The sequence below is a fragment of the Aphelocoma coerulescens genome, chromosome 18, assembly GCF_041296385.1.
Source record: "Aphelocoma coerulescens isolate FSJ_1873_10779 chromosome 18, UR_Acoe_1.0, whole genome shotgun sequence".
NCBI classification, from domain to species: Eukaryota; Metazoa; Chordata; class Aves; order Passeriformes; family Corvidae; genus Aphelocoma; species Aphelocoma coerulescens.
In genome coordinates this window covers 9,034,428-9,049,439 of record NC_091031.1, presented here as the reverse complement: position 1 = coordinate 9,049,439, position 15,012 = coordinate 9,034,428, and the positions used below count along the sequence as shown (strand labels likewise).

At 45.3% G+C, this 15,012-nt stretch overlaps 1 protein-coding gene across 4 annotated transcripts; it reads left to right on the top strand.

Annotated features, from left to right (window-relative positions):
- Positions 1-243: 243 nt before the first annotated feature.
- Positions 244-13,923, top strand: LOC138120051 (uncharacterized). Of its 4 annotated transcripts, XR_011155715.1 has the most exons (9): positions 244-332; positions 550-680; positions 5,849-6,009; positions 6,704-7,021; positions 7,730-7,804; positions 8,825-8,968; positions 9,648-9,770; positions 11,549-11,923; positions 12,086-13,923. XR_011155715.1 is itself a non-coding variant. In XM_069032471.1 (8 exons), exons 3-8 carry the CDS (start codon positions 5,946-5,948, stop codon positions 11,617-11,619), a joined length of 795 nt encoding a protein of 264 aa, XP_068888572.1. In that variant the 5' UTR covers positions 244-332; positions 550-680; positions 5,849-5,945; the 3' UTR covers positions 11,620-13,922. The 4 variants fall into 4 exon arrangements, 3 of the variants coding, with proteins under 3 accessions (XP_068888572.1, XP_068888574.1, XP_068888573.1); XM_069032471.1 differs by having other exon boundaries at positions 11,549-13,922; XM_069032472.1 differs by having other exon boundaries at positions 251-332; positions 557-680; positions 11,549-13,922.
- Positions 13,924-15,012: the final 1,089 nt, after the last annotated feature.

Sequence of the window (15,012 nt, the reverse complement as noted above, 5' to 3'; positions counted from 1 at the left end):
AGTGGAGGCAAAGATCTTATGGCTCTGTGGAGAGATCTGGGATTGTAGGAAGAGGGGAAAGGAGAGGGTTGTTGTAACTTTGTGCTGCATTTGCTGAGAGTTAAAATCTACTTTGACAGCTTGATCTGCCTCCTTGCCACCCCAAAACACCCCACCCAAAACAGGGAGAAGAAAGCAGCAGATCTTACCTGTACCCTGTGCTGACAGGACCTGATCTTACAGACCCTGGGAGCCCTTGCAGGGCCAGGTAGTGCCAGACTGCGGAGCAGATCTCAAATCCCGTCGGTTCACGTCGCTGCTGCAGTACCTAGAGGGACAGGGGGACTGCCCAGGTACTTCTGAGCAGGTTGCTGGGAAGTTTTTGGGAGTGTGATTGGTTTTTCCGTGTTTTCCAACTGCAGATCCTGCAGTTACTACACAGCAGCATGAACTTGCCTTGTTTGCATTGTTCTGTGGCACTGCTGACTTCTGATCCAGAAGTGAAAGTGAAAATCCAGTTGCTTGTGATATGTGGGTGGGGAGGAGCCAAGTAAATTCTTTTTCTCTGAGATCCCAGTGGCTTCTGCATTTCCATCTGGAAGAGGAGCTGAATAAATTGGGATTTGGAAAGGCTCTGCAGACACTTGGAGAAGGGAAGGAAAGAGGCATGAAGGCTTCCTTGGACGCAAACAGCTTTTGAGGTACTCACACTGCCTTCTTCTGTAGAGGGTCCTGTCTTCCAGCCAGTCTGTTCTCTTATAAATTCTTGCTTTCTAGTTTTTAAGTAGACTTTTAGAAACAGGCACTGAAATGTCTGTGGCAGGAGGGAAATCATTGTTGTGCTGCACGGGTTCTCCCTAAGGAGGAATGTGCGTTTACTGGTGCTTTGTAACTAAGTTACACCACATCTGTAGCCCAGACTGGCAACTGCCAGAGAGCTCTGTGTGAACTCACACTGTGTGAATGCAGAAACACAACAGCTTTCTCCAGTGTGAGTGACCACAGAAATAATAGAATAAATGTCTTAACAGCATTTTCCTGTTTATGTAATTCCTGACTAATTTTTCCCATATCCCTTAACTAACTTTTTTTTTTTTTCCCCCCTCATAGCTCCTTAGCATGTCTTGCTAATATCATCTTTTCTGAAAGTGAAATCCTGTCAAGTTTGCAAATAAGGGAGAATTTGTCAGAAGGGTTGCAGGAGAAATCCTTGCAGCTTTCCTCCTTTCTGAGGAGAAGCTGCCACCCAAGCTGGAGCTGACTCTGCATTTCCCCAGGTCCAACCTGACTCATGAACAATCCAACCTGGTGCAACCTTGGGTTCAGAATGAAACACAACAGAATCAAAACACAAAGCATTAGTATCTAAGGACAGTGGTTTTAAAATAGAAGAAGTTAAACCAGTGAAAAACTTCATTCTACTTAATGTACTGCAGGAGAAATGAAAATGTTAGCGATGTTTTCTGTTGGTTGCTGTGGAAAATTTATTTCAGAGCAGGTGGTGGGAAGCCAAAGTGTGCTTTACACTTGGGATTTTTTGCAGAGATTTCTCAGCTCAACCACAATGTCCTGCTGGTTGCTCTCTCTGCAGGGGCTAGTTGGAGCTGTGGATGCAAACTGCACTCGTATGCTCACTTAGGAAAGAGGCTCTTTGTCCCTTTCCATGATTCTGTTTTGTTTATTTGTTTTTATTGCAAAGGCTTGTTGAGAGTGGCATACAGCAGACCAGTGAGGGCAAAGTATAATGAAAGTGATACCAAAATGATCTCTTACATAAATTCTGCTTCTTTTCTGGGAAAGAACTTAGAGCAGGAAAAAAAAAAGTCTGCAGGATCTTTTGAAGTTCTTTGGGTTTTATTCTGTTGCTGTTGTACTTCCTTCAGTAGTAGTATTTTCTCCAAACTGACTGCAACTTATGTCTTCTTTGTGGGACCCTAAGGGTACCAGGTAAATCTTTTAGAGATTGTGGTGTTTTGTTCCACCAAGCTGGTTCTGACCATAAAACCCACAGACTAAAATGCTCCTGTGAAAAACGAGGTTCACTCTCCTGTGAGAATTTAAAGGGTTTAATATAAAGACAATAAGAGACACATCAAATAAAGCAAAGGGGTAACGGCCGGGTGCCTTGGTGCTCTGCCAAGAGCACACCTGGTGCTCGAGGTGAGTCCTTTTTATACCATTTTTTACTGTCTGTTCTTTGTGCATATTCAAACTTTTCCTGGAGCTGTTCTGCACGGCCCCTCCTTGGTCCCGCCTTCTTAGAGCAGGCGTATTCTTCTGCCTTGTGGTTTTATTTCTTTTGATTCTTGGGGTTGGGCTCGCTAGGTAAGAGTCGATGGTAGGGTGGATCTCTCAATTCTCCAGACAGTCAGGGCTGATGGCAGCTTTGGCCTCTTTGCCTCCCCCGGGCAGAGCGGTGAGAGCGGCTCTGGCCCCCCTGGGACCCCGTTCTTGGGGCAGAGCAGCCTTTGGGCCCTTTTGTTCCCTGGACAAAGTGCTGATCAGCAGCTCCTTGGGCCTCATCCTCTGTCCGTTTGGAGGTTATATTACTTGCTCACACTTGCTAACATTCTTGCTAAAAAGAGAGAAAACTACATCCACACAGCAAAAAGCATTTCTAACATTATATAGTATCTACTTTTATACTTTGCGAGAAGCCAAAATTATTATATATGTTTATAACACTCCTAAAGCTATAGATCCCAGGGTGTGAGGCTGGAAGAGGGAAAAGGGGTGGGGAAATTCAGTGTTTACAGCTGGAGAAGAGTGCTGGATTTTGTGTATCTGTGCCTGTGCTTAATGGTTGGTTGGAGAAAGAAGGACATCTAAACCCTGGGACAGCAGCTCTGCTCTCCTGGCTCCTGTGGGGGTGTTGGGTGAACTCTGCTCTGGTCCCTTTGAGAGTGCTCACTGAAGCTGTGCCAGAGGCAGAAAGCCTAAGGATACACATTGGAAAGGCAGTGAGCTGGCTTAACTTGTAGGACAAAACATGTATCAGGGTATTCCAGGTCATTAGCTTTTCACTTTGAGCTGCTGGAAGTGATGCCATTGCATTGGAGAGTGAATTTTCTTCTTGTCTTGGCAAACACTGGAATTGTTTATTGTCTTTTGCTTGTTACAATGCCATAGGAAAAGGAAGAGGCTGAAAGTTTCAGGTAGTGATGTTTCCTCAAATAGATCCTTTTGAAAACAAAACCAACGGACCTTGTTAAGGCTCTATAGTTTTCCTGTCAAATTCTCTTTTTCCTGCCAGTGATCTCAGGTGGGCTGAGTCAGGTCTGCCCTGGGGGAAGCTGGGTGTGAGTGGCTGGTGTTTGCTGAAGGAAATCCAGCTCTTCCTGTTTGTTCCTTTATTCTCCTACTTCTTGCAGCTGATCTGCTTTTAGGGTCTGCCTTTGCTCTGTTACAGCTCTGCAGACAACTCCAGTAGCTCTGAAAAGTGAAGTTTTGTCTTACTTTGAAAAGAAAGGGAAGCAGGTGAAAAAACTAGCCGAAAAATATTTTCTCTCCAAAGAACGTGTTTCACCTTAGATCTGAGTGCTTTATTGAAGTAAATTTAAAACTGATGGCAGGAGGTGGCCAAGACAGCTGGAGAGTCTCCAGATTTCAGGACAAATCAGTGGGAGGGAAGAGAGATTTGGTGGATGGTGTTCTGGTTTTTGAAACTGAAGAGAGGACGGGGAGAAGGAGAGAATGTCACCAGAGAGAAGAGGAAGGGAGATGTCCTTTGAGCAGAATGAGGAGAGGGGCAGGAAGACCACAAGAGGGAAGACTGAATGAGGATAGAAGATACAGACCTCACTACTAGGGAAAACCCAAATCTTAACCTCTGGTCAAATAACCCTGCCAGGTGTGCTGCAGCTGTTCTGTGCAGCAAACATGCTCTGGGGTAGAAATCCCCTGGAGGGATTTAAAAGACAAGAGGAAGTGGTACTTAGGGACATGACTTAGTGGTGAGTTTGGCAGTGCTGTGTTAACAGCTGGACTCGATGGTCTTGAGGGTCTTTTCCAAACTTATGGTTCTGTGACTCCAAAACTGATGTCAGTCCCTTGGAATTCTGCTCATCTGCAGGGTAGGAGGGATGGGAATTGTTAACTGTGCTTTGCAAATCAGGAAATGGGATAAAGTAATGTGTGAAATATGAATGATCAGAAAAAAAAAATAAAAGGACCAATTTTTCAATGTACAGAAAGAGGATGAGAAGAGATTGTTGTTAATACTTGGTGGGGCCAGAGGAAATCCTTGCAGGACTGTCCAGGTGAGCAGGAGCTCTGTGCACAAACAGTTCCCTCACGTGGTGGTGGAAGAGGATGGATCACTCCTCGGAGGGTGCGTGTGTAGCAGTGCCAGGAGCCCGGCTCTGTCCAGCATTCCCTGGATTTGCATCTTGCATAGGGGTGACGAGAGCCTGAGGTGTCCCAGGTTTTATTCCATGGGAGATTTTGCAGTTGGTCTCAAGGACTGGCTCTGCACCTGCGGGCAGCCAGGGAGGGCGTGTCCTGCAGGTTGTGTTTCTCCTGGATGACCTGTTTCTGGGAAATGGGGTGGAACTCTCAACAGATCTACATCAGCACTAATACTCTTCCTGCTTTGCTCCATGAGGTCCCACGTGCACCCACAGAAACACAGGTGGGTTCAGCATTATAGTCAGTAGCAAAGGGTCAAGAAGGGCATTTGCGTGGGCTCTGGCAGGAGCATTAATTGCTGCTACACTGCTGAAAGTTACAGGGGCAAACACCAACATGATCCCGAAGCTCAGAGTTTTATCCAGGGGTGGGGAAAAGGCAGGACCAGGGAACGGGGACCAATGGGGAGCTCTGGGGGGGTGATGAGGGGTAGAGGCTGACAGCCAACCGGGGAATCCAAACTGGGATAGATTAACAGAACAGAAAAAGCATCCTGGGAGGAGCCTTTTTGGTCACCCTAACATGAAGTGGTTCTTGGGGTACCAGGGACTTGTCGTACTGAGGACTCTCTGTCCCTTGTAATGTATGTTCACCAGCCACCACAAGCACAGACCATGACAGATAAGCATTTATTAATTTCTGCTGAAGGTATAACTAGGAATTAGTGCATAATTAATTTGGAAATCTCCTCAAGGTGCCTCTCAGGTAGTGACAACAAAAAAGTAGTTTCAATGAAAGCTTTTGATGAAAAGCTCCCAAGAACAAAGCAGTTTGCATTTTCCAGAGCTAGTCTGGTGAGGAAAGTTAGATGAATTTTCTATAGTTTTTTCTTATTTGGCAAGTATTTTACTAAAATATGCATCACAAAGTCGTGGCAGTTTTATTTAAATGGTTGATGATAAACTTATGACAAAATCCAAGGATGTTTTGAAAAGAAACACCAAGTTATTGTTTCCTTGTTCATTTGACTTGAACAGCTTGTTCCCATCAGATTTCCTAAATTAAAAATCTAATTTGATTTGACAATAAATATTTCATCTTGGGCCAAGTGAAACATTCAGTCAGCATAACTTATTTTATTTTTTGGTGTGTTTTGGAAGTGACAAGAATTCAAGCTGTTTTTTGCTGCTCCTACTGAGGGGTGTGTGCAGGGCCACTGCCTTGAGGAGCCCAGAGGACCTGGGCACTTGCCCAACAGGCTCAGGAGGGATTTCCCCTCTCCCTGCAGAAAGACCTTGTGTCTCCTACTGCTGTGGTTGAGCCAGAGGTGGAAAGGGGTGTGAGCTTGGCCCTTGAAAGTGCAGTAGCAGCTGAGCAGTGTGAGGGTTCCTCTGCCTTGCTCCCATTACAGCCTGGGCTGGAAGCAGCTCTCCGGCACTTGGCCTGGGAGCTGTTTTCTTTTTGTCTGGACAAAGAGAACAGAGACAGAGGGTGCTAAGCAGTGCCTTTAATGTCCCAACAGGGAGAAGACTGAGGGAGGAGCCTGCTGAGCCTGCCCTGGCACTGGGAGGATCTGGGAGAGCTCCAGCCCTGCTGGAGCTGAACCCCCAGGCAGCCCCATGGACTCCCCCCACATCCTGCACTTGGGTTTCCTGCTCCTGGCTCTTGCTGCTCCCCGTCCAAGTGAGTCTCTGTGTTTGACCTCGGTGCTTTTCCCTGCACAGCAGTAGCTCAAAACCTCTGAACTGTTAGGAGAAAGCTCAGCTGTGCCCAGTTAAAACCAAGAACACAAAACCTGTGAGGTGAGAAGAGACATTAAGGAGCTGAAGGCTGATGTGTTTGACCTGTCACAATCACCTCTTTTGGGAGGGGTGTCTGTTTGGGTCTGTCTGATGTCAGATGAGGCGAGTCCTCTCCCACAGGGCTGACCCTTTCCCAGGAGAGTCTGAGTGAGGAAACCTGGGACACTGCACCCAGAGTGGGCAGTCTGGCAGCTCAGCTCTGAACTTCAGTGGTCTTGGGATCTGGCAGTGTGTTGGAGGGACACCTAGTGGGATTGTGCCAAAGAGCTTGGGGAGGAAAGAGAACAAGAATACATGCACTCAGCAAGAAGAATGTCTTTCAACTCACTTCCCAAGCTGCCAGCTTCCCAGTTAAAAAACCAGTGGAAGCTGTGGGGGAATTCTATCATATTGCTCCCCCAGAAATTATCTGGGCACTGGCCCCAATACTGTATAAAATGTATGCATTGGCAGACAATGTCTCCTAAGCCAGGACTGGGCTTTTCCACCAAAACTCATCCTGTTCTCTAACATTAAGCCTCTGGGGAGAAAACTGGTAGAAAATGGTTTTTTTTCTTTGTTTTTTTCTGATTTAGATATTGCCATGTCCAGTGATGATCCTGCCAAGGGAACAAAGGACTCTTCCTCTGGCAACACAACTGTGACAGTCTACCACTGTAAGGACTGTGAGAGCAGCACGTGCCAAGCTAAGGCAATCAGTTTTGAAAACTTTGAAAAAATCGCTGAAACACAAACCATGTCATTTTCAAATGGAGTCATTGAGATAGTGACCACCGAAACACACATCCTTGTGTGCTTTAAGCAAGAAAAGTCTTTTCTTGAAGGAATTTTTGGCATCGTCTGGGAAAAATCTGGGGGAGCAGGACGCTCATGTGGGATCTTAAATTCTGAAGGTATGCTTTGCTGGGAGCCTGGTTATTAACTGATGGAAAGCATCTTTGTGGGTGGGAAACTGAACTCTCCTGTATTTGAGCTGACAGTGAGTTTTATGAGTTGATGCCTTTTCCTGGTCTTAAAATCAAGAATCAAACAGGGTTAGAAGGAAAAAGGCATTTTACCTTGGTATTTATTTTAAAGATCCCTAGGTGCACACGTCCAGGTCGAATGCACCTCCATGCACCCCACAATGCCCACCCCCAAAAGATCTGGTATAACGTTATAGGTTTTACTAATTAGCAGATCTATCAAAGATTCCCCAGTGAGAGGCTGGAATGAGCCCCCCTCCCCAAAGAACCTTCCCCTGGATGGTTCTATTCAGTTTACAGAATGTGTTCTGGAGAGGACCTTGGGGTCTGGGCCCACTCATCCCTAACTACGAAGCTTCTAAGGTGTTCAGTCTCCTGGCTGAACAAACAAGTCCAAGAATGTTGGCAAAAAGCACTAAGAATGCAGAAGTTGTAGAAAGGTATAAAAGAAAAGGCAAAAAATCATCATGGCATCAAGTGAGCTAACTTCTGTGAAAAGAAGTCATAAAGTAATTCACAAAAGTCAGCTCAGTTCTCTGAGGTCACTGCGTAAAACTACACTGGGAGAGATACAGGTAAGCACGTGTTACTCTGATTTATAAATGTACTTTTTTTGTTGTTGTGTTTTTGCAACAGCAATTCCCAAGGTGAAATTCTGTGCCAGTTTGCAGTGTGTGAATCCCACTTCTGCCAGAACACAGCCAGACCCAGGTCCAGCCTCAAGAGCTGCTCTTCTGTCCAATTCAGTAAACACCCAGGAGCATCTTTCCAGCTTCCCGACAAAACTAAATCAGAGGTTCAAACACCTGCCAGTGCATGGAGCAAATGGCTCCAGGAGGCAAAACTTGCAGAGGTGTAACTTAGTTGAGCTCCATCCAAGTCAGTGACATTTCTGTCTGTAGTTGGTTCTCTGAGAACAGTTTTTGTCACCTCTGCTGTTGGACTTAGAGCATCCTTTCTAATTTTATTTCTCAGCCTTTGTATGCATTTGTTCAGCCTAAGAATTCCTTGTGTATTTAATTTCTGGCCACCAATCAATTCCTCTCCTGTATTTATGCTCACCACTGTAAAATATCTACATGCTGTCACTACTGTGTAAAACTTGGGTGACATTAAAATATCCACAGTGAAATCTGGAAATTGCTGCAGACAGAGATGCCTGTATCCCTTGAGAGGGGAATGGTTGGATGTGTAGGTGAAGATGGGAAGTTTTCCAGATTGTCTTAGAAGAAGAATAAGTTATATTATGGCCCAGTGGGATGCAGGGTTGGTAGGAGATGCACTCCAGGGTCTTAGAGATTTACTCAGCTACTGGACTTGTTTGTTCCTCTTCTTTGGTTCCTGTGGATAAAAGGAAGCTGCAAAATTTTGTACTAGTTATGTTTTGAATATATTTTTATTGCATAAAGGTAATGATAAGATTTTTACAGATTTTTTTTTTATTCTTAATTAAATGTGAAAAGTTTCTTACCATCTTCAAATATTTCCATTCTTGATTCCCAGAACAATTCATCAACTTTAGTGAGAAGGAAATCTAATTATAATGGTTGATGTGAACTGTTGGGGAATGAAACATCTCCAATTTGTAGCAATCCTAGCAATCTTCAACTTTTATGCTACGTGATTCACTTTTTAAATCTATTGAATTCTTCAACATTTTAAACCATTCATTGAAGATCTACATGATCCATATTTATAATCAAAACTTCTTTTACCTTTCATCTTTCTCAGAAAATGGAAGAGGTAACATCAGTACTGAGGAGAATAAAATTTGCTGTGAAGCAGAGACAGATGTCTGGAAACACAACCCTGCCCTGAAGTGCTACCCTGAAATGAAACCTGCACTAACCAGAAACCCACCAGATGACATCCCTGGTGAGGGAATTCTAGATTAATCTCTTCACGTGTTGGTTTGCCTTTTGCTTTGAGAGGGGTTTGTCCTGAGAGCTGCATGTGAACAGAGTTTTACATGGGTGGCAGATGTTCTGAACACAGGGATGCTGAGGGAAGGGGGTACATGATGGGTGTGCAACAAATTCCCAAGAATTCCCCTTACCAGTAAGTGACAAATGAGACTTTGCCCTCAGACTAAGAGGACATTTGTCACATAAAGGCATTTTTATGTTCAAATTTCTTTCATGGTAGAAATCCCTGTTGTCTTCCCCAGGTCATGGACAAACAGATCTTTAAAAACCAGTCAAAGCAGATTTCCTCATTGGCCCTTGAACCCTTCATCAAGGATGGGTCTCACGCACCTTGTTGTTGGTTATTTGAGATGAGATTGATGCTAAAAGGTATCTGTTGTGGTGGGGTGTCAAGAATTGGCTTTGAATGTTGATGAAGTCAGCATTGTCATGGGTACCTTCCTTAAGATATCCCAAGCCCGAGGCTCATTGTTGTGTCCTTCACCAGGTCCTTCTCTCTGTATCAGCTGTTGTTGGGTGCATTGCACAAGCACCAGGCCCAGTTCCTTTGTGTGGTGCTTATGAGGCAGCTCATGGCTTGGCACTCCTGCTTGCTTCACTTGGATTCTCTCTTTTCTTCTTCTCTGCAGATAATCCTGAAAATCCCGCCAGCCAAATGAACAGCTTTGGCATCTTGTTCACAGTCGCCTTCCTTGCGTTCCTCACAGGAACGAGCACCATGTATTGCTACTTCTGGCACCGGCGTGGCCAAGGTACAGTCTGGCAAATTGTGTGTTCCCTGTGGGTGCCACACCTGGCAGTGGAAAAAGCATAAAGAATTTTCCTCCTGGATCTCCTCTCCAGTGTGTTGTTCGTGCAGTTCTTAAGGATCTTCACTGGTCCAGCAGCTGGAATGAACTCCCCTCCCACGGCTGCTGTGATGGTGCCCATCTGGTGGCTTTGTTATGAAAAATGAGCACAGAAGTGTCGGGGCACCTCTTGCCGGGGCCCCACTTGTCCGTTTCTCGCGCTTCACGTGTCGGAGGAAAATAACTTTTCAGGGATGGGACTGTGCAACTACACGAATTTATTGTTTAAAATAACAAACGCATCAGTTGAGGCGTGAGCTTTTAAAACACCTCCGAGTAATGGCGACTAGTCACAAGATTTAGGGTTACATCGTAATTTATAACTTTCTAATCCAATAGATACTTAAAACGACACTTTGTTTTAGATTAATGACCTATCACCTGTGGCACTTCTCACTGCAATGCAGCTTATGTTTTGACCAATAACTTCTCATGTCACGTACACACAGATGTCTCTCTTATACCATCTAAATTCTTAACTTAAACTATATAAAATCACACTATTATATTTTAAAACCCTTCACCAAAACACCCAGTGTACAATTTTACTTATAATGATAGGAACACAAGTTTGTAATCCTGTTGCTTAAAGTCCACAAATCTCTGTCAATTAAGCCAGACCTAGTCTCTTCCAGGGTTGTAAATCAAAGCCTCCTTTAATTGCAGGAGTTTCTACTCCTCTGTCTCCCACACAGAAGGAATTTCCTCACTGCTCCCTCCTGAAACGAGGGGGAAGCGCTGGCAGGGCCAAGTGACTGCAGGGCTCAGCCTTCCCTCCATGGATCCTGTTCCTTGGGAGCAGTCCCAGACTGCAGCATTGCTGTGCAGCTTCCCTGGCAGAGATGTGTCCCAGCCAGGAGACTGATGGACATCCAGGGATGGGCTGGCAGGGCCCCCAGGAGAGTGCTTCCCTCTCTCAGCCCTGCCCACTGGAGAGCCAGCTTTCATTTAAGAAAGAATACTTCCCTAAATGCATCCAAGGGGGAAGTTTGTTTTGCAAGCCAATATGCATGGAAAGAGCTGGGATGGGCTCTGTGGAGACTTCTACAGACACCCCGTGACTCTGCCATACGGATTCCCCCTCGATCCTATGTCCACGTGGCTCCAGTGTTTTTGGCACCTTGTGTGTGCCCAAGGCTGAGACTCCTCTGTTACTGACCTAGTCCATCCCCTAGGAAGTGATGTTGGTTGTTTCCTTCTGAGAGTCAAAGGATTAAATTTCCAAGTCTGAATTTGTTTCAGGAGGAGTTGCACAAGCTTGCAAAGCCCAGCATAGACAACACACAACCAGTCTCCCTGTTGTTGTTATTGTTGTTACATCAAAAGATTAGTGGATATATGGGTGTGAGGGGTAAAAAATTTACCATTGGTGACTGCCCTGAGGCCCTGCCCTGGGGTGCAACGTCCAGTGATGTCTCAGTTCTTTCCTATTGCCCCTCTAAGGCTGAAGGGTCACAGCACCAGGGCAGGGTCTCAGCAGAGCCTTCAACCCACGTTCATGGCCATGAAGCCCCCCTTGTGGAGCAAGAGGTGGCCCAGTAGCAGATGGGAGAGGGGGGGTTGACTGGAGGACTTCACACTCCAGGTTTCCAAGTCCAAATACACATATTTGGATTGTAATTCTAACTGGAATCTACAGTTTCTTTGGTGGTCTCACAGATATTTTTCCTTCATTTCTGCAGCTTCTAGGCAAGACAGACAGGATCCTGAGACAGAAATAGCACTCTGCCAGCAGGACCCTCCACTTTTTTGACGTACAGCAACCAGCTGAACAACAGACTGGTTTTCCATGAGAACTCCTGCTCTTGTATTCACAAATAGTCCTGTTTTCACAAATGCACCTTCACCACATCCACGCCTTCCCTGAGGACTGAGGCTCTTATCCAGCTCCAGGCCTTTGTGAGCAGGACAAGCAGCACCAGGAGCCCACATCCTCTCCTGGTGCTTGGCTGCAGACAGCAGCCACCCCAGGGTGTGTGGCTGACTCAGCAGCACAGGCTGGAACAGCTGAATTCTCTCTGTGACTGAAAGTGTGAACTGCTCTGAAATGCACACAGGTGTGTGTATTTTTTAATTCTCAGGTCATGTCTGGATTCACAAAAGCCTTTTGCACAGGTGGCTGGTTCGTTGAACTAGAAGGGTTTGGTCTTTTCACCAGACATTTGATTTTGCCCCCACCTGCAGGCTGAGGACATCTCTGTGTGTTTGTTCCTATGCAGGTGTGGGTGGGAGGCTGTGTCCAGCTCCCTCAGGAATGACATTGGATCACAGAGGCCTTGGCCTCCCCCAGGCTGAATGGAACTCTGGTATCAATCTTCCTGCAAATTAGGCAAGTTCAGACGGTGTGTGATGAATACGGCCCTACAGGAATCCCCACTGGATACTTGGTATCTTTAAATGATTCCCCATTCCCACTTGATTGGAATAAATCCTCAGCTTTTGCATTGGATCTAATTTAGTATCAGGGCTGTTGAATGAAAATCAGTGGTAGCACAAGCGGAAAAACAAATTCCTGAAGCAATGTGAATGTTTACTCAATCATTTTTCCATGGTTTAGTTCCCCATAAACTGAAACTTCCAGCAGGAAATCCCAAAGGATGTAGGACATTGTTTCACTCTTGAACTTTGCTACAGTCAAATCTAAAAGGAAAAGTTCTTAACGTAAAAGATCCAGATAATTTTGATAATTACTGTAAAAAAGATAGAAGGGCCTCTGTGCTTAAATTTACCTTTTGTTTGGCAAAGGAGACCAATGCTCTTACGGGTTGGTGGGGTTTTTCCCCTCAGGGCTTTACACTCACACTTTTAACTCACAGTTTTTACTCAGCTCTCAGCTGATTTGATGCAAATTTTCCATTTTAATGTGGTGGAATGGAATCAAACCTTCCTGAAGGGATGACAATCCAAGTATTCCAAGGCTTCCAGGTGTTTACTGACTTTGTGGTGTTGATAATCCAGTTGTGAACTGTGTTTTATCATGAGGACTGTTATGTTTACTCAATAAATCAAAACTAAAAACTAAAAGTAAAAAGACCAGACTGTGGATGAACGAAGGAGGAAAAAGACTTTTCCTCTTTATGTAGCATCTTCTCACAATTGCACTTCCATTTTTTTTTTCCCACAACAAAACTGCTGAAAGCTTTTGACAGAGAAGATGTGTGTAAAAGGAGCGAGGATGGTTTCTTTGGATCGCATTGTATTAACTTGAGGTATTCAGGTTTAGTGATGTGTACATTTAATTTTCACTCTGTAACAGCAGTTGGGGCCAGAGAACTGGGCATATTTTGAGATTAAAGGTTACATGGGCACCTCAGTGAGATCAGTCAGGAGACACAAGTTACAGACTGATCTTTATGTCTCACTCAAACACTCTTTCCTTCACATATCTTCTTCCTACGGGTCATTATGCAGACTGTGATATCTGGGGACATCACTACCAACTGTTCCACTTTGCCCCTTTGGGGCCATGTTTTGCTGGTGCACACCAAAGGTGCCACATCTCAGGAAAAGCAGTGGGAACTTGCTTTAAAAATCGGCAGGGTTTGTCCTCAGCAAGTGCATTTTGCTATTGAATATACACATAGAGGTGAACATTTTTAACCAGAGGATCATGGAATGGTTTGTGTTGGAGGGGATCTTAAAGATCATCTTATTTTGTCTTACAAAATAAAAAAAATGACAAATGATACTGTCATAGGTTAGCAAGCATAGTCCCGGAAGGGATATCCTTGCTAAGGGGTGCTTACAGCTTCCTCTGGGACCTGATAGAACCTATCAGCTGGCCAGTTTGAATATGGACAATTCTTTAAGCCACTTGAAGTTGTGACCGCCTCTGTGATCCACACTTAAGAATAGACAAACTCCCACCTCAGCTCTCTCTTGTTTCCGGCGCTGGGACAGGTGGCTGCAGGCCCCGTGCGGGGGCCAGCAGGCCCGGCCAGGCCCTGCTTGGGCCAGGCCGGGCCGGGCCACGGCCATCCTGGAGCCATGGGCCTGTTCCAGCCATGGAACCCCCCCCACTGCCTTGCCATGGGCAGACAGAGCGGCTCGGAACCCCCCCCCCCCCACTGCGGCCAAGATTTCAGCAAAGCGGCACCTCTGTCCGGCAGAGGTCAGTGACCAACAGCGATAAGCCACATTCCAGCTGCAAGGCCGAGGTGAGATTAACCCTTTTATTGCTGTGAAGAGCTGAAAACCTGAGGGAAGAGAGAGAGGAGATGCTTAAAGCTGAAAGTCTGTTGTGAAGCTATGATATATCAGAGTATCCTGTTGTAATTTCATGAAGATATGGGGGGTGGAGTGTTCAACTCATAAGCAGAAGCACCTGCGCTGAGATAGGCAGATGCTGACGCAGCTGTAATTTCATGAGAAGTTTGGACAGAGAGAGATGAACCAGATGAACCAGATGAGGACTTTTGCTCCAAAGAGGAAAGGAGAAAAACCTCAATTCCTAGAGATGCTTCCAGAGATAGTCTTAAAGATGAAGATGACCCTTTGCTCCCAGGGAAGGAGAAGGGCCTCTGGTTTTTTTTGTTTCTGAACAGCTCAACCTTAAAATTGTACCCCAGAAAACTTTCAAGAGTGGACCCTCGAAAGCAGTTGCGGGAAAAGCTGCAAGTCGGGGGGAAGGGACTCACATCGTAAGCAGAGAGACTCCTCTTCCTAAATGGACTGACCAATATTTGGAAGTGGGTGGCTGTCTCGGTGTGATACTGTTTTCATAGCATGAGCAAAAAGAGACTTCTCTTTCTAAATGGACTGAACAAGGTTATTATGGAAGTGGTAAACAGACTGAACATCTTAAGGGTTGTCTTTACACTGTCAGTGGGAGAAGGGAGGAAGGTGGGGGGAGGAGGAGAGTTCTAAAGGTGGTATAATTTTTTTTTTCTTCTTTTAGGTCTGTTAATAAACTTCTTTATATTCATTCAAGTTGGTGCCTGCTTTGCATTTCTCCTAATTCTTATCTCACAGAAGATAAACAGTAATGAGTATTTTAGACCAAACCACTACAGATACTAAGGGCACTGCTTCACTAAAAGCCATCATTTGGTAGCTGTTATTTCATTTGAGATGTCATCATAATCACAATAAAACTTTGTCTTAAGCACTGGCTATTTGTTGTGTGGTGGTGAACCCCTCCTTTTCC

Bases quoted from the DNA above. Each gene is read 5' to 3' on its own strand.
- LOC138120051 (XM_069032471.1), top strand. From the start codon at position 5,946: ATGGACTCCCCCCACATCCTGCACTTGGGTTTCCTGCTCCTGGCTCTT. The intron at 6,010-6,703 runs GTGAGTCTCTGT...TTTCTGATTTAG, and splicing joins TCTTGCTGCTCCCCGTCCAA to ATATTGCCATGTCCAGTGAT. The intron at 7,022-7,729 runs GTATGCTTTGCT...TTTTTGCAACAG, and splicing joins TGGGATCTTAAATTCTGAAG to CAATTCCCAAGGTGAAATTC.